Source organism: Python bivittatus, unplaced genomic scaffold, assembly GCF_059951505.1.
Source record: "Python bivittatus isolate LINGU-HERP-01145 unplaced genomic scaffold, Pbiv_v1 ctg000160_np1212, whole genome shotgun sequence".
NCBI classification, from domain to species: domain Eukaryota; kingdom Metazoa; phylum Chordata; class Lepidosauria; order Squamata; family Pythonidae; genus Python; species Python bivittatus.
In genome coordinates this window covers 1,415,808-1,437,054 of record NW_028277076.1, presented here as the reverse complement: position 1 = coordinate 1,437,054, position 21,247 = coordinate 1,415,808, and the positions used below count along the sequence as shown (strand labels likewise).

Here is a 21,247-nt window from a genome sequence, read left to right as displayed (position 1 = left end):
CCGACCGGGCCACGTGCGCGGCGGGGGCGTGGCCGGCGCGGGGCGTGCCCACGCTCGCCCCGCCTCCGCCTCAGTCGGGCAAGATGGCGACGCTCTCGCTGCAGCAGGCCGCGGCGCCGGCGATCGGCGGCTTCTCCTTCCACAACTGCGCCCGGTGGGGCCCGGGGGCGGCGCGGATGGCGGCGGGCGGGCCGAGGGCGGCGGCGGCGGGGCCGGGCGGCGGCGGGGCCCCGCGGGCCGCGGCGGGGAGCGCGGCCGGCCGGGCGTGACTCAGGAGCCGGGCCCTCCGCGGCCTTCCCCGGCGAGGCCGACGCGCAGCGGGGCGGGCGGCGGGGAGCTGCTTCCTGCCCTCCCGGGAAACCTCCCCGCGGCGGGCCGTGCCGGGTCGCGGCGGCGGGCCGGCCGGCACTTGTCCCAGGCCGCCCGGAACTACTCTTCCCAGAGGCCCCGGCCGCCGGGGCCACGCTGAGGCATGCTGGGAGTTGGAGTCCGGCGCCCCGGGAAGCCCGGCGGGCCTGCGGGGAGGGGAGGGGAAGGGAAGGGAAGGGGCGCCTCCGTGCAGCTGGCGGGGCAGGGCCGGGCTGGGGGCAGGGCCTGGTGGGGGATGCAAGGACCCCTCCCCTAACCAGCCAGGGCCCTTGGAGCTGATCCCTGACTGCGCCCGCCCTCGCGGCCCTGGATCCCGCCCCGGGGGGCGAGGGTGCCTCGGCGCCGCCCGGACTCACCGGCCGCCTCTCCCGCTGCAGGAACGCCCAGCTGGAAGCCGAGGGCGCCCAGGGAGGCCTGCGGCTGCCCACGCCTCGCAAGACGGGCACCACCATAGCGGGGGTCGTGTACAAGGTAAGGCCGCCGCACCCGGGAGACGCGCCCTCGGCCCCCTCGCAGGCGCGCCGAAGCCCCCCCTGCGGAGCCCCGTCAAATGCGCGCTCTTTCCTTTCCCCAGGAGGGGATCGTGCTCGGGGCAGACACCCGGGCCACCGAGGGGATGGTGGTCGCCGACAAGAACTGCTCCAAGATCCACTTCATCGCGCCCAACATCTAGTAAGTGCGTGTGGCGCTGGGGCAGGGCGGGAAGGGGCTGTCGCTTGGCGAGCCCCCCTTCCGAAGGGGGGACGCGCGTGGATCGCGGGCGATCCCCTGAGCCAAGCCCCTGCTCCCCTCGCCGCCCTCCTGTGCGTTTCCTGGGGTGGAAGAGGCTGATTCGATTCAGCGGGGCTTGGAGAGGCATAACCTCGGCGGTGCCTGCTTCTTTGCAGCTGCTGTGGGGCAGGAACAGCCGCGGACACCGAAATGACGACGCAGATGATTTCTTCCAACATGGAGCTTCATTCCCTTTCAACCGGGCGGCTGCCGAGAGTTGTGACAGCCAATCGGATGCTGAAGCAGATGCTTTTCAGGTAAGAAATCTTGGGCTGGGCTGGATTGTTATGGGGAGAGAAGTCTTCCGTGCCCCCCTATCAGAGGCCTCCACGAGTAGGAGTCCAAACGTCAAGACGGCAGCTGTGGCCCCGATTCACACATATAAAATAGAGGCAGGGTTTCAGTTGCGTGGTCATGGCCCCCATCTTGATCAGAAGGCAGTTGAGCTGGGTGTTCAAAAACAAATACACGCTGAACCACCCTACGGGATTGCGCGAGATGCGGGGAAGTTTTTAAAAATGAGGTTTTCTGTTTGGAATGGGGGAGCCAAACCTGCACGCTGCAAATCTCTGGTAGACGGAATGATTCTGACTTGCCAGTAATAGACGTCCAAAGTGGGTCAAGATGTGGAATTTGTGGGGGTCTTTAAAACCATTCGCAAGAATGCATGGCTCTTTTTATGCACCAGAAGGGTAGGTAAGGTTTGCCTACAAAAACAGAGGGTTCGTGCTCCTCAGAGCTCCCTGTGGAAAACCAAGACAGCTTTCCTTGTCTTTAAAGCGAGGCGTTCGCAGGCGGTTGGAGAAAGGAAATGCAAAAATGAAAGACTTGCTCATCCCTCCTGTTTTGTCCCTCTTGCGACAATCCATGCTGCTGTGTTCCAGGTACCAGGGATACATTGGGGCAGCCTTGGTTCTCGGTGGGGTTGACGTGACTGGGCCTCACCTCTACAGCATTTACCCCCACGGATCGACTGACAAGCTGCCTTACGTCACGATGGGTGAGTCGCGGCCCTTCGAATAGCCGAGCGAGGTGTCTGCACTGCCCGCTAGTGGGGACCCAGAGCATTGAATTTTTCATCCTGTGTTGTTCCGATAATGCGGCTAATCGGGCAGAAAAAGAAAGCGAAATTCCTGCCTGCTTTAATGGTGCTGGGATCATCTCTCAGGACTCTTAAAAAGAATTGGATGAAAGAGGGATTCTCTGAGAAAGGACCCACGCATCCTAGAGTTGTGAATGTTCTAAAATGTTCTGAAGAGAGAAAGAGAAAGAATACTGAAAGAGCATTTCAGTTTCCTGAGTAGGCCCCTTAGTAGACTTCCGAGCTGGAGAAGCTTTGCTTTAATGACTTTTTTTTGCACTGAATTGAATTGACGCAGGAGATGGCTGGATGAATGATAATGTAGTCATTTACTGACGATTGTGTTTCTGCGAGCTCGGTCCCCTGAATTCAACTCCCTCTATCCTTGGCAGGGCTGAGTAATCATCCTTAAGTTCTTTAAAATGCATTCTCCAAGTTGCCAAAAAAAAAAAAACACACATCGTATGATCAGAATAATGCCCCTGTTATAAATAGAAATGATAATTGGGTGATGACTACCCGGGTAGGCTATCTTTTTGTGTGCGATCTTTCATACAAGCGCTGGGATCCGTAGGAACGGCGGGCATCGCCAGATCTGAACAAATGTGTTGAGGTTTAATCGAGCGAGACCCTTTTCAGGCCAATAGATGGTGCCATGGCACCCTACAAACTATTGCATTATTTATTCTGTGCATAAAATCTTTTTTTTGTTGTTCCTGTTTTTGAAAGAATGCTATTATAGGATTTATGATGTAATATTCTATTCAGGCTCTTATATGAATTAGCATAAAAGATGAAATTGGATTAATATTTATAAATGTGCCCCGAAACATATAAATTATTAAACCGCTGAACCATAAATTACCTTGCTGTGTGTGTGGGGGGGGGGGAGTGTACCTAGTAAGTGATCAATGAACCAAAACAGCAAAGTTCTTCTCCACTTTGCACTTGATGTCACTTGAATTGCTCTTGTTTGCTCAGAAGCGTGGCTATCTTATGAATACTCTTCGCTGAACGTAGTGAGAGAAAACAAACTATTCTGAGCATCTTCTCCTAAGAATTCCAGTTGTGTTAATGTGCCTCTTTTTATCCAGCTGTGTGAATCTTTTTTTTTTTTTTTAAAGAAAACAAGTGAGGGCTCTGAATTCCTTCTGACTTTTGGGTAAATATGTTCAGGATCAGTTTGTTAAATCTCCATGGATCGCCTTGTGCAAAACTCAGATTTGTGCAAAACTCTGGAGATCTCCACCAGCTGAAAATGGTTTGCTAACAGTTCCCTTATTAGTGCGTGCGTTCTCTCTCTGATGCCTTTGACACTATTTGGAAACTTTGATAAGACCAGGATCTAGCAGCCTGAGCGGAGGAATTGTGTACAAGTGAACAGGAAATGTTTGCCATGCTAGGGTGTTTAAACTGTTTCAGGACTGGTATCTTTAAAGCCTGAAACAGTTTAATCTCAGCACATGCAAAAGAGGTTGAGATCAACCAGGAAAACTCTTTTGTGTCCTCCGACAACCCCAGTGGTGGGTTTAGCTTGTTGTAATCCAACCGAGCTAGGGGATTCTCGAAATTGGTGCAGAATTCCTGAAGGATTACAGGTTGGGAATTATAGATTCTTATCTGAACCTACATTCTGGGATCCCTTTTCACTTTCTCATTGCTGACCTTCTGGAAGATGATGAAGAATGTTCCTTTTTCTAAGCAAAAACACGTAGTATTCAAGTCTCACTTGATTTTTTAAACTTGTTTCTGAGTTTTTAAAATGCTCCCAAGCATTTGCACTGTGTTGCACTGGTATTGTTCTGTTCTAAAGTGTACTTTGTTAAGAGTTGAGATTGAAACTCAGTGTTGTTTATGCTGGTCTTTGAGTATAACTAATTTGATCTGATTTGCACTGTGTATCCTTAGTTTAAGTTTCTAGTGGTTTTGTTTTACGGAAAGTTGACTCGAACGCCGATGAGGATAGGTGGAACGTTACTTTAAACATGATGTTTTAAATGATTCACTGAAGCTCATCGCAGTCCGTTTTAAATTGATATGCTGGAGTGTCGAAAATAGTCTTGAGCTTTAGAGTTTCTGGAAGACTGGCCTTGGTATGACCCACGGGGTTTCCCATACAAGGAGGCAACATGAAAGAGACGAGAGAAACAAAGGCTTGCACACACAGAAATCTGGCTATTTATTTCCAGTATTTGCAGAAAATTCAGTACCACGGAGAGCAATCTTGCAGTGAAATTGAAAGACTTGTAATCTCAACATGGGCAGAGTTTTTGAGTCTGTCCCAGGAGAATCCTTCTACCCCCAGTGTTGGTGTCAGTTTCTTTAGCTCCTTCAGAGGATGGCAAAGTGGGAGGAACAGGGATCTTGGTAGAAAATGTGCCAGGTCAGTTTTTTTGTCCTTAAAAAGGCAGTGGCACCTCCCTAGAATTTGTGGGATTCCAGAACTGTGGGGAAAAGTGTCAAGTCCGCAAGAGAAGGAGGCTGATTTCATTTCCTTAATACTGTTGTTGTCAGCTGTTGGGCCTGGGTGCTGACAGATCTCTTGTGTGCCAAAACACACAACCAACATTTTGTGAAATCCTTAGCAAGCTGCATGGAAGACTCCCATCTTCTGTTGACACAGAAGCAGCAACGGTCACCATTGATGGCTCAAAGGGGGTGCTTCTGCATAAACCTGGAAAGCTTAAATGTTACAGCATTGATAAGTGCGCTATATCAGATGAGATGCTAAATGCAACATGTACAGATCTCTGCTACTGGAGCTGCTAATGATTTTCCAGCGCCTTAGAAGCAGGATGCTAACTGTCCCTGCCCTGCGTTGTTGCAAATCGTCCGGCATCCAGCAGGAAGGCCTGTATTTCACCCCTCACACTAGGCAGGGCAGATGGGAGTCCAAATTCTGTGCCGTGTCCATTCTCAGAAGGAGTTGAAAACCTACTCAGTGCTTACTCAGGAGCGAAAACATCAAATTAAAGGGTTTATGCTGACAAAGGATAAATGTGGATTTCCGCAAACAAGGCAAGATTGTCTGATTGCGGGTTGTCTAGAAAAGCTTCTGGCCGTGGCTATATAATGAAATGCATGCATAAAATTACAGCGCTTGAAGTCTGGAGTTCAGGCCCTGGGAAGCAGCGAGATGCTCTCTGGTGGCTCAGCCTGGTCTCTGGGCACTCGTGTTGTTTCATATTCATAAATCTCCTCTTCCTCCATTGGCAATGGCTGTCTGCAGCGCAGGCGGTGCCACCAGGAGACCGGGCCTCTCATCCAGCAACCCGAGTGAAAAATGATGCCGATCAATGGGTCTGCAGAGAGCACTGGATTTGTATCGAGGAAGAGCAGAAAATTGAATAACAATGAGGATTGGTGAAGAAGTGCCTTGTCAGGTGCTGCTGACACTGATGGATTAGACGAATCTGAGTGTTACTCTTTCCACACGGCTGCGATCCCAGTGCTCAGCGAGTGGACGCTGCCGCAAACAGGTTCTTGGGAGCTCAGGGCAGGGGCATCTGTTGGGGGGACAAGGAAGCCCACTTCTCTAAGTGGTTCTCCCTCAAAGTATGATTTTGCTAGGAGCGGTGAAGATTTCAGGATTGGTTTAAGGTATTGCAGCAGAAGGATCAAAGAAACCTTCTTGGGCCTTAGGGTTATAGAAAGGCATACCGTGTCTCTGGAATGTAGATACCTTGACTTGATCCTTCCTTTCTCTGCTCCTGGATCCGAGACAGTTTTTGGGTTCCATGTGCCGTTGGTTCTAGACTGTTAGCCACAAGGATGGCCCTTTCAAACTTGGTTGCCTTATCTGATGACCTTGTGAGTAGTTCCTGCGACTTTCGGACATGGGCGGAGGGTCCTGTGATCAGTGGCTTCAGATCTCATCTGCACTTGACCAGGTCAGAGCTCCACATGGTCCCGTCTCCAGTGCAGCATTTTAAGGGCATTAAGAGGTTGGACACCCTAGGCCATCTCCGGCCATTAATGTTTTGGGCATTAATGGGTGGGACCCCCTAGGCCACCTCCCCTCTCTTGTCCTATAGAAGACAAGAGCACTCATAAATACAGGGTCCAGGGTAGCTGGGTCGAGTTACAGTTTTCTATCTGCCCAGTGACCTCTTGTATTGTTCCCAACACAAATAACGGTAGAAATGTTGCTCGTATGTGAATGGAAAAGCAATGGACGTGAAGTTTGACTTCTGCCCCAATAATGTTGCCTCTCTCATTAGCTAAAACTCTAGCACATTTTGCCATTTCTGCCCCCCCCATTTTTTTTGTTTATGTTTTTTTATTCCTGCTAGCGGGATTTTGCTGTCTCTTTTCTTGGGCCAAAAAGAATGCCTTCTTATTATTTAACCTTTTCCTTTTCCACGAATCCGTGTGTGGCTGAACTGAACAGTCAGTGCCAAGAGGGTAAGAAGATGCTTTGAGTGCCCTCTGCTTATAAATGTGGAGTATTTGGTACTGTAAAGGTAATGATCCTCAACCACAGCAGCGTTCTATAATAGGAGTATCTGTCACATTTCCTGGGATTACCATGTTCATCGATTTGTGTCTGTAAATCTGCTGCCTCTACCCTTTTAAACTTGATCTATAATTGGGCCCCCTTAAATGGTTCAGATAAGATAGTCTGCATTTTCTCAGCAGTGTCACTGTCAACGTCTCCCTTTTCATTATACATTCAGCAGACTTGATAAAATCAGCAGGACACCTCATTTGAAACGGTTTAATCGCCGTCTTTTTCTTTTACTAAACCATTGAGGTGGTCAAGCGATGTACACAAATCATTTTAAATGGAAAAGACGCTTGCTAGGTGACCCAGTTAAATAGATAGTGGTATGCAAAACAAGTTAAAAAGTAATAAATGCCAAAAAAATCTCCTAATTGGTATAAAAAATTGTGGGCAACTTTGTTTTACCTCCAAAAACAGAGTGGGATGAAATATGGCGGGGGGGGGGGCGGCCTGCATGCAAGGCAGATTAGGTCTTTTTCTTTTTTTTGAATGAAGCAGGATTAAGGTGGCTGAACGATTCTTTACCGATTTTTTAAAATGTCTGCTTGCTGACGGTGTGCGTGAACATGTGCACCTCAGGGTGACTTTGGGAGAGGGGAGGCCTCTGTTGGCACCATTTTGGAACGTTCCTTGAAGCAGACAGAGACACGATGGGGAGAGCCTCCCGTGTAGCCCACCCTCACCCTTTGGGCCTTTCCGGCTTTGTTGCTCAGAAGGCAAAAGGCGAAGCCATCTCCACTGGGATCCCTCATAAACTTTGATTTAACTAAATTTATCTTTAAACTGGACATTAATTTAGCTAAATTATTGTGGATATTTATATTTTTAACCGTTTTTGAGGCTTGATTTTAATTGTGAGCTGCCCAGAAGTCACCCTCTGGGGGAGATGGATGGCATATAAATTTAATAAACAAACTGCGTGTTTCTTCTGCTGGCTTAAATGGGTTTAAAGCTCTCACTTGCCTTCCCTCAAAAGCCACTAGCAATGGCTGCCTTAACACTGTCAAACCACAAATCCTGACCCACTAAGAGCCTAACGCAGGATTTAAAGGTCTGCCGTAGATGTGCTGGAGGGCTCGGCTGCTCCCGATGGGATTTTGACTTCCTTCCTTTGGAGGACCCCCAGTGTACCTCAGTTGGGATTTGGGAGTCTGTTCGTTTTGGGCCTGCCGATGTTGGCCAAGCACCGCTCCAGAGTAAGGCTGTGTGTTATTCGCCCTCTCCAGTTGAAACACCTTGGTCCTGCCTTTAAATAAGCAGTAGGATTCTCCTTTGAAAATCTGTGTTGTGTGGTTCTGTGTTGCCATCATTTCTTCTTTTAAATATAAATATATATATAGGAGAGTAAGTGGGGGAAAAACCTCTCCAGACTCACAGCTCTCCTCTTCTCTTGGTGGATTTCAGGTTCTGGAGCGCTGGCAGCCATGGCCGTCTTCGAGGACAAGTTCAAACCTGACATGGAGGTAACTCTCACCCCTCCCACACCCCAAACATTTTGTTGCGTAACTGGAGCAGCTCTTTGGTCCTTCATGATGGTTTATGGCCAGTTTGCAGTAATAGGAGAGGGAGAATTTCCCAGTGTTGGTTAAAATATTGGAGGGAGCATCTTCTGAGCCACGGGCATGTTTCTGAACAGCGCCTGGCCCTTTCCTCCCGTCCGTTCTTTGCCGCAATCCTTATCTGTTCCTGCAGAACCCCTTGGGTTGAAAGGGCTGAGCAACCTGGGCAGATCTTGATCGCCCCCCCCCCTTGCCACCCCCCCAGCGCGCAGTGTGAAATTCGTCACCAGGGGAGAAATTGAGTCCTGCCTCCATTAAAATAGATGCAAAGCCACCTCCATAAATTCGGTCAAGATGAAGACGGGCCTTTCCGTGCTAATTGTCAGGCGATTTTGATGGCGCTCAGAAAGGGCAGCGGTTTCTTCTAAAGTCACATCACATCACAGGGAAGCAATTCAAAGGCACACTGTCCTGCACCCTCTGGTTTCCACTTGCAAATTAGCATCTGGAATCTAATTAAAAAAACTTAATGAAAGCAGCAGCTGAATATTGCTGGAAAAGACAATCAGCCATCCCCCCCCCCCCCTATATATTCCGTACTACTGAAGCTGCTCACCAAAAGGCTTGTGTGAGCGCTGTTAAAGAAATTAGCATTTATTTGAAGGCGAGGAACTGTTCCCCCCCCCGCTTTGCTTCGCTTTTGGCATGTGCTGGCGTCCCCAGGGAGCTGCGCCACGGTACAGAGTGCACAATATTTATAAATCTGTGACAGGCAATAATAGCAACTTGAAAAATTTCTTTTGCTGGAATTTCAAGTTGAGGGCTGCCAAGAGCTGAGAGGATCAAACCTGGCCTGGCAGCTGTTGTGGCCTGCAGTGGGAAGAGCAGACTTTGAAGACGCTCGACTTCAAGACACGCAGGGCTGTGGGCTTAGCCAATTCTTGCCGGTTTCTCCGGCCTTGGCTCTCTGCCGTTGGAAGAGAAGTTGTTGGAGTTTCTGCTTCTGCCTTGGGCAACCTCACGCCAGCAGGGCCTGTTCTCCCCCCGCCTCCTCCCACCAAGCCTGGAGTTTTAGTAGCAAGTGACTTTGCTGGTGCCAGGCATGACAGCCACACTTCCTCAGGCTACGAGGTGGCAGAGAAACCATCTCTTTCCAGCAGCTTTCTTCCTAAGACAACGGAGAAGCGTGCATCTCCAGCAGGACGGTTACGTGTTGCCAAAAATGGCAACGGCTTTCTCCCCAAAGCTCTGCGAGGCTTCCGACAGGAGGCTGAGCACCTGGTTGCTCTCAGGCAGAAAGCGCTGCCTACGAGAGACAAAAATTTCTCCAGAATCGCGGCGGCAAGAGATCTCAGCTTCAGCTTTTGGAGGAAAAGGGGTGTTTTGCTTCTCCTTGCGTCCTGCCGGATGTGCTGCTGGCGGGAGAAACCCTGGCCCCAAATATCAGTTCTTTTCCCCCCACCCCTGCGCTAGGCCAGCCTCTAAGCCTTTGAGGCTTGTTCGGTTAGACTCGGCTTCGGGGGCTCCCCTGGCAGCCCTCAGCTCAGAGGAGACGGGGAACCGCTTCCCCTGGCCGCCCCGAAGCCCATGCCAGCTCAAGCTGCTGGAAAGGAAAGCTGGGGTGTGGCAGCCATCTTTTTTAACCAAAAAAAAAAAAAAACGGTTTTTGGAAGGCCGGCTTGTCTTTTGAGAACCGCCGCGGCTTCAGTCCCGATCGAGGCCTGTCAGTTCATCAGTCTCATTTAGGCCGTCCGGGCTGCCAAGTGACATTCGGGAGCGGTGATGAGCTGCGTATGGATCCTGCCTTCATTAGCGGGGCTGATCAAAATGCCCCGGTCCCTGCCACCGGGCGCAGGTGTGACTGTCCTCGGCCTAATCTCTGCAGCTGACACTCGCGTTTTAATGACTCCGCGGGAAGGTGGCGACTTGCTGGGAAGCCTGCCAGCAACAACCTAGATCAAGGGAGACGGCCCGCCTTAAGCTGGGGAGCTGGCTCGGTAACTTGCCGCCGCCGTTGGCAGCGTGCGGAGCTTAAGCAAATGCTGTGGGGCGGTGGGGGGCAGGCAGGGGGCGGGGGACACACTGCAAGGCCCCTTTGTCCAAAGACGCGCCCGGGGTTTTTCGCGCCTCTGCATCGACTCTTCCTCTGGCCTGCTTTTCCTAGCTTTTCTGGGGCAGGTTGCTCTCCAATTTTCCAAGCGTGGGAGCAGCCCGGCCTGCCCCCATTTCTCCTTAGCAGAATTTTTTTTTTCTTTCTCTCCCCACGGACACTTTGTCATGAAGTCCAAACGCCACACTAGGGCGCTGAGGAAAGAAGGAGTAAGTTAGGTTGCTCTTTTAAAAAAAAAAAAAAAGCCCCCCCCCCCCCCCCATGTTGGCTGGGTTCAGTCGCTTTCATCTTTGTTCTCCCCGCAAGGAAATTGTAAAAGTTGATGGAAGGTGACTTATTTGAGCTCTGCAAGGACAGCCCCTCCCTAGCTGCTTTGTCATCCTGCATAATCTGAAAATGGATGATCTGCTGAAGTACCCTGGCTGGGTTTAGTCCCTCCATTGCGTGGCTGAAAGGGACCTCTTCACCCAAACTTGAAAGGCATAAGTTAATTCCATTTCACTGTATATCCTTTGAGGTTTACTCACATTCGCGTAATTGAGAGACAGGCAGGCAGGCCTGGTTATATGGTTTTAGTGTATTTCTTAGGAACCGATGTTCAAGCCCACATTCTCCCTTCCTGTGACTGGAGAACATAGAAGGGGGCTGCTGAAGGTTGGACTTCGATGTATTTTGCATTACGCAGATCCTGGTGGCAAGCCAAATTCATTTTATCCCCAAGGAACCGAAAAATCTGTATCTTTCTAGAAAAAGTTCTGGAGAGAATGGAAAATATTGGTGAGAACATTGGAGAATGGTTTTCCAGAATCCTTTAATGAGGGGGTCTTTGGATTCTGGTCTGTTTGTCCCCAGATTCCCCCCCCCCCCGTTGACAGTAAAACAAAAGCAAATTCACCTTCATGCTCAATAGACCTGTCATCTTCTAGATGCTGTTTCTCCTCTCACTTCTGCACGTTGACCCCTGCTCTTGACTCACACCCTTGTTCTTTTCACGCGGACCCTGAGATCGCTCTTAGCTGGGAGATAACAGGCTAAGGAGATGAAGGAAGTGTGTTCCCCCCACTCGCTTCTGATATTTGCATTATTGGAATTGCACTTCCAGCTCAGCCTTGGTCGTTTCTGTGACCGTCTGCCCTGGGAAAGTCTGAGCGTTTTCAGAAAATAACAAGGAACAAATGAAATGTACATCGGTCTCATGTAGGGACTGAAAGATAGGGAGTGCCTTTGCCCACCCCACTGAAAACACAGCTCCCTGGAAGAGTTTTGCCCAAAAGAGTGTGGGAGATGTAATCAAAGGAGCTAGCAGGACTGAACAGGAATTCCAGAATCATATGTTCCTGCCTTGGCAGGTAATTTGCTATAAATTGTTAATGTAAATTCAGGTTAGTACAGAGGATTTTTTTTTCTTTTCCACCCCTCCCCCCCAAAAAAGATAAACTGCTGATTAATTCAGTATAGAACTCAATTACAAATTGAAAGACCCACTGCGGGGCTCCAGAACCCTAAAGACAGCAGATGTTGAATTGATACTCCAGCATATTTTACACCGGTATGAAATATTAACATGGTTTATTATACTAGTATTGGAGAATACGAGAAAGGAGAGGCTGAGGTTGCTCGCATTTACATCTTTTGAAAATGGCAGAGTTTCCGCCAACGGTGAGCGAGGGCTTTAGAAGATGGGTATTTGAGGGAGAATGCCAGGAGCACTTCCCTCTTTCCTTTCCCTTAGAGGTTTTAAGATGAAACACGTGGAAGTTCATTCTTCCACAGTGCTTGAAGGAAAGGATGCCGGGCCTAGAATCTCGGATTGTTTTGCACGTGGGGTGAAATGTTAGTTTTGGCCTTGAATGAGAAGCACTGGGAAGAATTAGGGAAGGCGTTTTCTCGGTTCAAGTTGGCCAGTAAGGTGGTGTCTCAGGCTGACGTGAGCTGTAGAGCATCCCATAGATTTCTAGGAAGACCACAGTTGTCTCAGGCTGACATGAGCTGTTAGCAGCCCATAGATTTCTAGGGAGACCGCAGTTAACAGGCCTGTCTGAAGGACTGCTCTAGTAGGAGACACATCAGCCCAGTGTGGAGGGAGAGGAGGCCGCCATAGCAGTAGACGACCCATGGTATCAGCAGGCAAAGCCCCCAAAGTGCGAAGGCCAGGGCAAAATTAAATCTAGTCCGTGGATGTAGAACAATAGGCATTTCATCTTCTCAAGGGAGAGGTCAACATGTGTTGATATGACTCCTCGGATGCCTTGGGTCACAAAACAGTTGCTTTGCCCAACGTTCTTGTTTGTCTGGAACCCACCCAACGTAATAAAAATGTTTACTAAATGGATATGAGAGGGCAGGACTCCCCCCTTTTGAAGTTAGCAGATGATGATCTCGGAAATGCCTTCTCGGTGCAGTCCAGATAGGAGAGTGGGACTTGAGAAGGTAAAGTCTTCTTCAGATGGACCCTGTGAGTCTTCTGGGCTACCAAGGGTCTCCAGAAGGGTCTTGGTTAGCTCAAAAAGAAAAGCATAGCCCGTGTAGACTTCAGAGTGCCTCTTGGTGGGCCTCTCGTTCAGTTTAGCAGAAAGAAACTTGGCTCTTAGGGTAACCTTCGGGTAACTTTCTTTGATTCTACCTTCCTCAGAAAGGTAGAAAGAGCATTTGGGCAGGCAAAGGGGTTAACTTCCTGCGTTCCTCTTTCTGGCCCATTTTATCCTTTTTTTTTTTTTGGCAAAAAGGGAAAGCAGGAGAAAGAAGTGAAACTGTTTTGATTTTTAGTGTCTGCGTTGGGTCAGTTCTCTTTGAACTTCTCAGCACATTTAGCACTGCTCTCAGTTACATATTGATCTCCGCACAATTTCTCCCAGAAGACGGGTGTATCCGCATTATTCTTCCATGCTTTAATTATGCTGCCCTGGGTTTAGGTTTCCTTCAAGAACGATCATTTCCCTAGTCCCAAATCCCCAACACTTCTATATAGATTTTACGGCTGGTCTGACCTCCCTAACACTGCCCTTTCCCCAGCCCAGTTATTTCTTTCAGATTCTTGCTTAAAGTAATTTGTCTTTTTATCTGTCCTTTTACCTTTTTTTCTTTTTTCTTTTTCCCTTTTCTGGTTTTGTAAGAACTTGGAAGATATTCCATTCTTACCCAGTGGAACTGATCTGCTTGGAAAGTGTCATAAATAGGATATTTTTTTCAAGATGTAGATACAGTCCATATCACAGCCGGTGAATTTATAGGCCCCCTTTCAGAAGCCAGAATTGCCTGCACCGGTTTCCAATAAGTTTGCAAAGCCTCTGCATTAAAAAAAAGAAAAATAGAATGTATTCTCAAAGAGATGCAAAGGATTTCACCTAAGGAAAAGGCTACGTAGAAGTAGAAGCCAAGAGATTCTGGTTTTAAAGTGTTGGGGTAATGAAATAGGTAGAGGACAGTTCCTGACTTGATCTGGTCAGCTTAGAAGTAAAGCTGGGCCAGATCTGGTTAGCACTTGGATGGGAGACTGCCAGAAAATTCCAGGTTTGTTGGCCCAACTGGTCGGTTGGAAAAACATCTGGAAGAAGTTGGTGGCCAGCCACTTCTGCATTGTGTCCAGGGAAACCATGTGGACGTTGGACCCAGAGTTAGCAAGACTTGACCTCGATTTGAAGGCGCTGTGGCCTTTCAATGAGCTGGGGGTCAGGTTTGTTACCAGCTCGGCCTAGCTTTTCCCTTGCAGATTTTTTTCCGAGCCCAGGTTGAGTTGGCCGTACTTCTGTCCTCCTTCCTCGCAAAGTTGACCCAACGTTTGCGAGACGAAGGCTGAAGTGTTGGCTGGGGAGAGGGAAGGAAAGAGGCTCCAACTGTTTGGGCCTCTTGTCATTACAGTTGGAAGGAGGTAATATATCAGTTTTGGAGCGTGTACAGAATGCAACTCCCCAGATAACAGGTTTAAAGTCAAGATTTAATACAGTCTCTCTACTATGATGTTGCAGTGACAGTTTAAAACTCGTTCTTTAAATCTCAGCAGACTTTATAGCCAGCAGAGGGCCAATATAGAGTTTAATGGCATTACAACACATAAATCATCTTTTAAAGATGCTAGCAGTAGCTCCAAAATTAAATGCAGGCGATCTCCTCCGTGATAAATAATTTATCAAACACCATTTCGGATGAGCTCTCCATGCTGAGTTATTTATTTTAGCCTTTACTGTTCAATTCCTCCGACGCGTTTTGAGAGATCCATTACTGGTCAGTTTAATGAACTTGGGGGTCTGCCGCGGCCTCCTCCAGCAGTTTGGCACAGCTGTGGTGACCATTACGCGGCTGGCCCGGACCTCTTTGCGCCTTTTACAAGTGCTGCCCATTTGTCTTGCGGTGGTAAATGGAGGAGCACATCGGAGCCCTGGGACACATTACGCGATGGAGCTGCGGAGCGCGAGCCGCGTGCCCCAGAAAGAGATGCTTGTCGCAGCTGACTTGCGGTCCGGTACTTCACTCTTACTGTAATCTCATTTACGGTGCAGCTCTGGGCTGGGGAGAATATTCCCAGTTAGCGTCGACCCTCCAGCCATAAAGGAGGACCTGCTCCTTTTATATACCCCAAACTTTTAGGGGACTTTTTCCAATTAATGATTATAGGCTGCCTCCCTGGCAGCCCCATCGTTAAATGTGTATTTTTAAGTTTTATAGACAGGCTGTCAGCATTTTCCTGATGAATCCGCTTCTTGCCGAACTTAAGGCCCTTGGTTGGTGGCCTCGAAGGCTTATCCACCGGACCTATTTTTCCTCCACAGGGTTGGGAGGAACATCTGAGTCATTCCAGATTTAGGGGACGTTCCTGTCCCAGGCAGCTGCTGTATGAATCTGCAGGAAGGATTTAAGAAAGCAGATGGTTGAAATGCTGCACGGGCCTATGGTGGGTAGCTGGCGTTTGGGGGCTGTCTGGATCCCATTAGGACTTGGCTTAGCACCATGTTTTTCAAACTTGGCCCCTTTAAGATGTGTGGACTTCCACTCCCAGAATTCCCCAGCCAGCATGCTGGCTGGGGAATTCTGGGAGTGGAAGTCCACAAGCTGCCAAGGTTGGAAGACACTGGCTTAGCACAATCAGGTTTGGTTTGTCAATCTGACAAACCAAGCCATGAACCGCCACTGAGAGCCAGCCAGGGAGTGTTGAAATGGGCCAGCGCGGAGAGCAATGTTGTGACCCCGAGGCGCTCCACTGAACGCTTTGCCGTGATAAGACCCTTGCAAGGGAACAACATGGAAGCAGGCAGGCACCCACCCTTTGTGTGGAGGAGATTCGGAGCCAGAATAATTGAGCTGTGAATCTGGGCCTGCGTAGGGGGCACCTCTCATGCGGAGGGTCTCTGGAGAGCCCTGAACGTGTGCTGGGAACAGGTGCCGTTGCCCCTTGGGGTCCTCTTCAGCGATACGCGTGGCAGCTGCTGCTGGAGGAACAGAGGGCCCTTTTGGGTTAAGGAGGGCCACACGGCCTGCATCTTTCCCCCCTTCCCGTGTGAGGGCTTGAATCTTCGCCCCTGAGGATGTGGGGTTGGCGTTTGCCCTTGGGCAGTTAGCTCAGCCTTGTATTGTGAGGGGCCTTGGTGTGGGTTGAGCAGTCTGGGTGGGGCCTGTGCAGGAAGAGAGGCAGATTTGCGGGGGGGGAAGCTTGCAAAAGATACAGAAATTACACAGCTCTTCCAGATGCTGGTCCTTGGCGTTGGGTTTTGATCTTCCACCTCACGTCTGACACAGATTTACATGCGTGCGCAGTCCCCCCTCTCTGTCCAAATGGAGACTTCGTTTGCCCGTTGGAAGTGGCCTCCTAGCTGTAGTTGAAGAAGAAACCCTGATGCTAACCCCAGTTGAGTATCTACAGCAGTTGAGGCCTTCTCCTGCCCCCAAGAAGAAGCCAACCTTGGAAGTCCACTTGGGAATCCCACCACTCCACGCCTTCCTGTTGTCTGTTATCCTGGAAAAGGAAGGCTTGATCATCTGGGCGATGATTTGGTTTGTGGACAGGGCCTCAAAATGTTAACCTATTTGTCAATACCTGCCCTTTTTTTTTTTTTTTTTTTACTCCAGAGAGGATTGTCCAGAACAGCCTTGGAAATACTGTGCCCCTTTCTCTGGTGGCCCTGTAGAGGGTGCTGATGTAATGGGAATTGCTTTTTATATTCTGTTATTACAGTCCGTTCCAGGCATTTAGCGGCCCAAAGCGTCCGTTCTCTCCTGGAAAAATATCAAGTCAAGTGCTGATTTTGGGGTTTTTTTTCTCCTGTAATTTTTGTACCGCCTTATTATGATCTGTCTGTCAATGGAAGAGCAGTGTGAGGACGGGTGATGGTGTTTTTCTGCACACGTGAAAAAAATAATTACACGGGTGAGCGATACCAGATTTGCTAATTATTGTTTTCTTCACCACAGAAAAGAGCTCCTCCTCCTCCATTTGAACTTTGTAGTTATTTAAACGCATACAAATTATTTCCTTTTTTAGGTGGATTGTAACAGGGTCCCCCCCAACCCACTGGAAGAGTCACAGCATGATTTCCAGCTATGTGTGGCTGCAAAAGAATCTACTTACCTCTATAGTAATCCCCCCCCAACCCACATATCTTTGTCTTGTTTTCTCTTCTTTAGAGATGATCTGGGTTCAAGGGCTAACTCTCCCTACGTCGGCTTTAAAAGACGAGGGACGCTGGATTTCTTACATTTTTGCTTGGATTTTTCCCTCCCTCCTTCTCCCCCCCCCCAGGAAGAGGAAGCCAAACAGCTTGTGAGAGATGCCATTGCAGCTGGCATATTTAACGACCTGGGCTCCGGCAGTAATATTGATCTCTGCGTCATCAGCAAGAGCAAGCTGGACTTCCTCCGTCCATACAACACGCCCAACAAGAAGGGGGAAAGGTGAGCATGTGCGAACCAGCCGGTTTTCCTAGGAGAGGCATTGAGATTGCCACGCATCTGGCAGATGCCAGCTTGGGGAGAGCGGCTCGGAAGCCTTTGAGATGGGGAAAAACCTGTGTGAGGTCGTAGCTATAGGATAGCCTGTAGGTAATTAACCACGGTGTTGTCTTAAATGATCAAGGCCACTGCAAGGGAATTCTAGCTGGGGGACGCAAGGCTGCGCTGACCGGGTCAAGTTTTCAGCTTCAGTCCAGGGCACAGGCTGAAAACAGTGGCGTTTCAAAAAACCTGCCCTCTTCCTGACCAGTCTTACAAAGGCTTTGGGGCCACCGTCTTCCTGCAGGGGGTTAACCTTTCCTCCCACGGCGCTGATGGATAATTCAGGCTGGGGTAGGCTTTTTGCAGAAATGATCATGAACAGCCAGAAGTGTTTGGATGAGAGGTGGGCTCCAACTTGCTCAGGCTCAAAATGGAGGCTTCCAAAGGAGGGGTGTGTGTGTGTCTGTGCGTGTGTGTGTCTCTTTCCAATCTTTAGGTTGCAATCCCCAAATCTCTGGGAAAAGACGCTCGGTCTAGCTTGTGTGGGACGTGGGGCTCCGGCGTGGCCGAGTGACTCAGACAGCAGGACTTGGGGAGGTGACGGCCTCTCTTTCCCCACAGGCAAGGAAAATACCGGTGTGAGAAGGGAACCACGGGCATCCTGTCTGAAAAGGTGACACGCCTGGAGCTCGAAGTGGCAGAGGAGGCGGTGCAGACCATGGATACGTCCTGATTTCCGGCGGAGATGCCAGGGCACGGATTGGGGACCGAGAGTATTCCTTTTAAGTTGAAATGCTTTTGGAATGTTGCAGTGAACCAAATTAATAAACCAATAATGGGAACGGCCAGGTTGCTCATTTCGTGACTCCGGAGGGCAGGGAAGTGTCGCCAGGTCCCCTTTCTGCCAAGTAGGACCCATTGTGCTCTACCTGCTGCGAGGTAAGGGACCTTGACAGGTTTAAATATTTAACCCTGCGGCCCTAGGAAGCGGGATTCAGATGGCCTGCTAGCATAAGAACCCCACTGACATCTTCACGGCCGCTCCTCGCCAGCTCAGCGTTCCGCCGACAGTACACGATGCTAAGGACCCTTTTCTTTTTACAAAGGAAACTTTATTTTGTAAATCATTTAAATCTTACCTAAAAACGCACCGTTGCCATATTCTTCTTTGAAAGTACATTGACTTAAGCACTAAGAGGCCTTACGGCACGTGCGAGAGAGCGATCAGGTGGAGCAGGCCCATCTGTCGTTTGAAATTCCCCAAACAGCCCAAAACTTTCTCAAAGTTGTACCCCAAGACCAGGTTGCGTCCCCCCCCCCCAAAAAAAACGCCTGCAGAGCCGTGGAAACCTCCAGAGCTGGAGCAGGGCGCCGTCTTCCATCCCACCTCCCTGCCATTCTCTTGGGCAGCCATTAAGGAGGGATCTTAAAACCTTTGTTCAAAACTGATTACCGAGTAGCACCGTTTTTCAAAGGCAGTGAGATGCAGAACCTTGCGGATAGGAGGTATCTTTAATCTTTACTTCCAGGAAAAAAGTAACTTTGCTCTAAAAGCCCGAATCTCGCTATTCCCCCCTCTAAAAAGTGCCCTACGGAAAGAAGCTGACGGCTACTGCTCCTCTCCTGGGGGCAGATGCCGAAAATCCTGTTTGGTTCCCCCCTGCTTGCAAAGGGACGGCCTTCTGTGGAAACGGACACCCCCCCCTTAAGGAACCAAAGTGGCGGACTCGAGCCACGGCTACGTCAAATGAAAACTTGAGCCTTACACCCACGTAAGGGAAAGCTTAAGTCTTAACATTTCCTTCAGATCAGCTTGCTTAAAATATTCACATTCGTAAACGAGTCTTCACAGTAAATAAGCAGGTGATCGTGTTGGAGTTTTTAAAAAAAAAAAGTCATTTTCTTTGGACTGACTTTGTTTCATGGCTTGACTTTAGGGATTCAACCCTTGCTCTGAGATGGCTAGAGGTGGGCTTTGCAGGAAGGGGCCGTGTCTGCTCAGAGCGCCTGTAGGAACGCTGGCGTGTAAGAATGGCTCCCGAGCCTCGCGGCGTCTGTGCCAGTCTTGGACCAGGAAACACAACACTCCTCTGGTTTGGAGCCCACGCTGGCCTCAGCGGCCAGGGTGACAACTTGCACTGCAAAAAAGTCATTCTACGGTTTGCTTACAAAAGAAAATTTCAGCCGCCTCCATACCTTCTTCTCGCAAGGGAGGGAAATACCAAAAAAATAAAAATGCAGGTTGGATGCTTGTCTTCTTTTAAAAAATACATGTACTAGAAACTGAACGTGCTATTAACCACTGCTAGGAGAAGCAAAGTAGCAGTTATACAAATTACACCAAAAAAAAAAAAAAATCTACGGTAATTCTTACATTAGGATAAAGTGATTTCACCAAAGGAATTATTTTTTTCAATATTTCACATTAGTTAAGATACAAGGGGTGTGTCCAATACACCAATGAGAAACCCTTCCTATAGAGACTAACCTAGATTACACACAACAGTTTGAAGAAAGGATCTTTTAAGAGATCTACATCTGTAACATGTTAATCGGCTTTTGAAGAGGCCTTCGCTTAGAGCAGATCCACCCGGTGGGCACCTGTACAGAAATCGTGAAGGGTCTTCCGAGGAAGGCTCAACTCCTGCTGTTGAGGCTGGCGAGGCACCTCTTGGTTTCGTCTGAGACAGAAGGTTCAAGTAAGACTAAGCTGAGACGGTTCTTCCGTGCGGCGCGCGAGCCGGCTCTTCAAGTGCTGGACGTCCACACGTGCATCTGTTTCGCTAGCTGGTGCACGTAGCCGATGTCGGGCCTCTGGTCGGGATCCGGGTAGATGCACGTGCTCACCAGCTCCCGCAACTGCGAGGAAGAAAAGAGGGTGGTGAGCAGAGCTCGCTCGCCCGCCGGGACGTCCAGATGTGGGGCCCCCAACACCTGGGAGTTCCAGAAGCGAGCCTAGTGCGTTTGGCGGTTCAGCCTAAGGGACGCTGGGGTTTGAAAGGGACCGCCGACATAACGGCGCTGGAGCTGTGCGGTTGGATCGCCGGAGGAAGAGAGAAGTGGGGCCGAAGAGGTGACGCCCAGAGAAGGAGTCCTTCTCCAGCAGCTCCATCCTGCAATGAGCCTGCTTTTGGCCTGCGAAGGTACTTGAGATGGACAACCTGCCCTGGCCGTGACCCACTTGCTCCCGCTTGCGTAATCAGCGGAGGCGAACAGCCCAGACGCCCACCCCTTGGCTCTTTTCATTTTGCACTTGAAAGGCTGGGAGCTTTTAATTACGCAGGCCCGGGAAGCAGCGTATATACCCTGTGGTACCGAGAGAGACAGCCGTGGGCTGCTTGATCTTCTCCCACCCTCTCAGCAGCCCCGGGGGTAATTATTTTAACAGTAATTAAGGGGACGACTGTCCCACATCCAGGTCCTGTGGATCGGCAATGCTCTCCAGGCAGAGGGTCAATGGCATGGGAGAGCTGGAGTGGCGGGGGGCAGGGGGGCTTGATCCAGGCCAATCTGGATGGGGGCTTGAGGTGGGAAGAGGTACAGCCCGGTGGCTTGTTCTGCTTCTACGGCCAAATTGCAGGGAATTGTTCTACTGACGGAAGCCACCTCGGACACATGTGGACGTTCTTCAGCACGTCGGCCTTGGAGCACAGCCGCTCAAGAGTAGCAACGCTCGAGCGAGCTGCTCCCTGCAGCCTCTCGCTAAAGTCCCATCTGGAACCGAATTCAGAGACCTGCTACTTGGGGCTTCCAACCATTCTTCTCACCCTGGGTCGGATCGTTAGATCGCCATGTGCCTTCGTGTTTAGCAGTGCCAGAGGGAAGCAAAGTGATAGTAATTGGAGAAGCAGGAAGTCACATCTGTCAACCTGAACTAATTCCTCCCGCCACAAGGCAGGTTCCAAAGAGCTGGAATAATCGCGTGGGCAAAGACAGGGCACGGCATTCGTTGCCACGGGAGTGGCCTGCAAGAGGGGACCCACACTCAGGTC

At 49.9% G+C, this 21,247-nt stretch overlaps 2 protein-coding genes across 7 annotated transcripts in view; one reads left to right on the top strand and one right to left on the bottom strand.

The window, feature by feature from the left end:
• The first annotated feature begins 8 nt into the window (after positions 1-8).
• Positions 9-18,097, top strand: PSMB7 (proteasome 20S subunit beta 7). The gene is made up of 8 exons (XM_088146877.1): positions 9-154; positions 747-840; positions 944-1,041; positions 1,257-1,397; positions 2,025-2,140; positions 8,130-8,188; positions 17,065-17,216; positions 17,877-18,097. Exons 1-8 carry the CDS (start codon positions 84-86, stop codon positions 17,986-17,988), a joined length of 843 nt encoding a protein of 280 aa, XP_088003003.1. The 5' UTR covers positions 9-83; the 3' UTR covers positions 17,989-18,097.
• Positions 18,098-18,363: 266 nt separating this feature from the next.
• The window catches only part of NEK6 (NIMA related kinase 6), a 49,492-nt gene continuing 46,608 nt past the window's right edge, over positions 18,364-21,247 (bottom strand). For all 6 annotated transcript variants that reach the window (XM_088146873.1, XM_088146874.1, XM_088146875.1 and 3 more), the window contains exon 10: positions 18,364-20,114. In XM_088146873.1, coding sequence (XP_088002999.1) covers positions 20,004-20,114 — 111 coding nt within the window. In that variant the 3' untranslated portion in view covers positions 18,364-20,003. The remainder of the gene's footprint in view (positions 20,115-21,247) is intronic.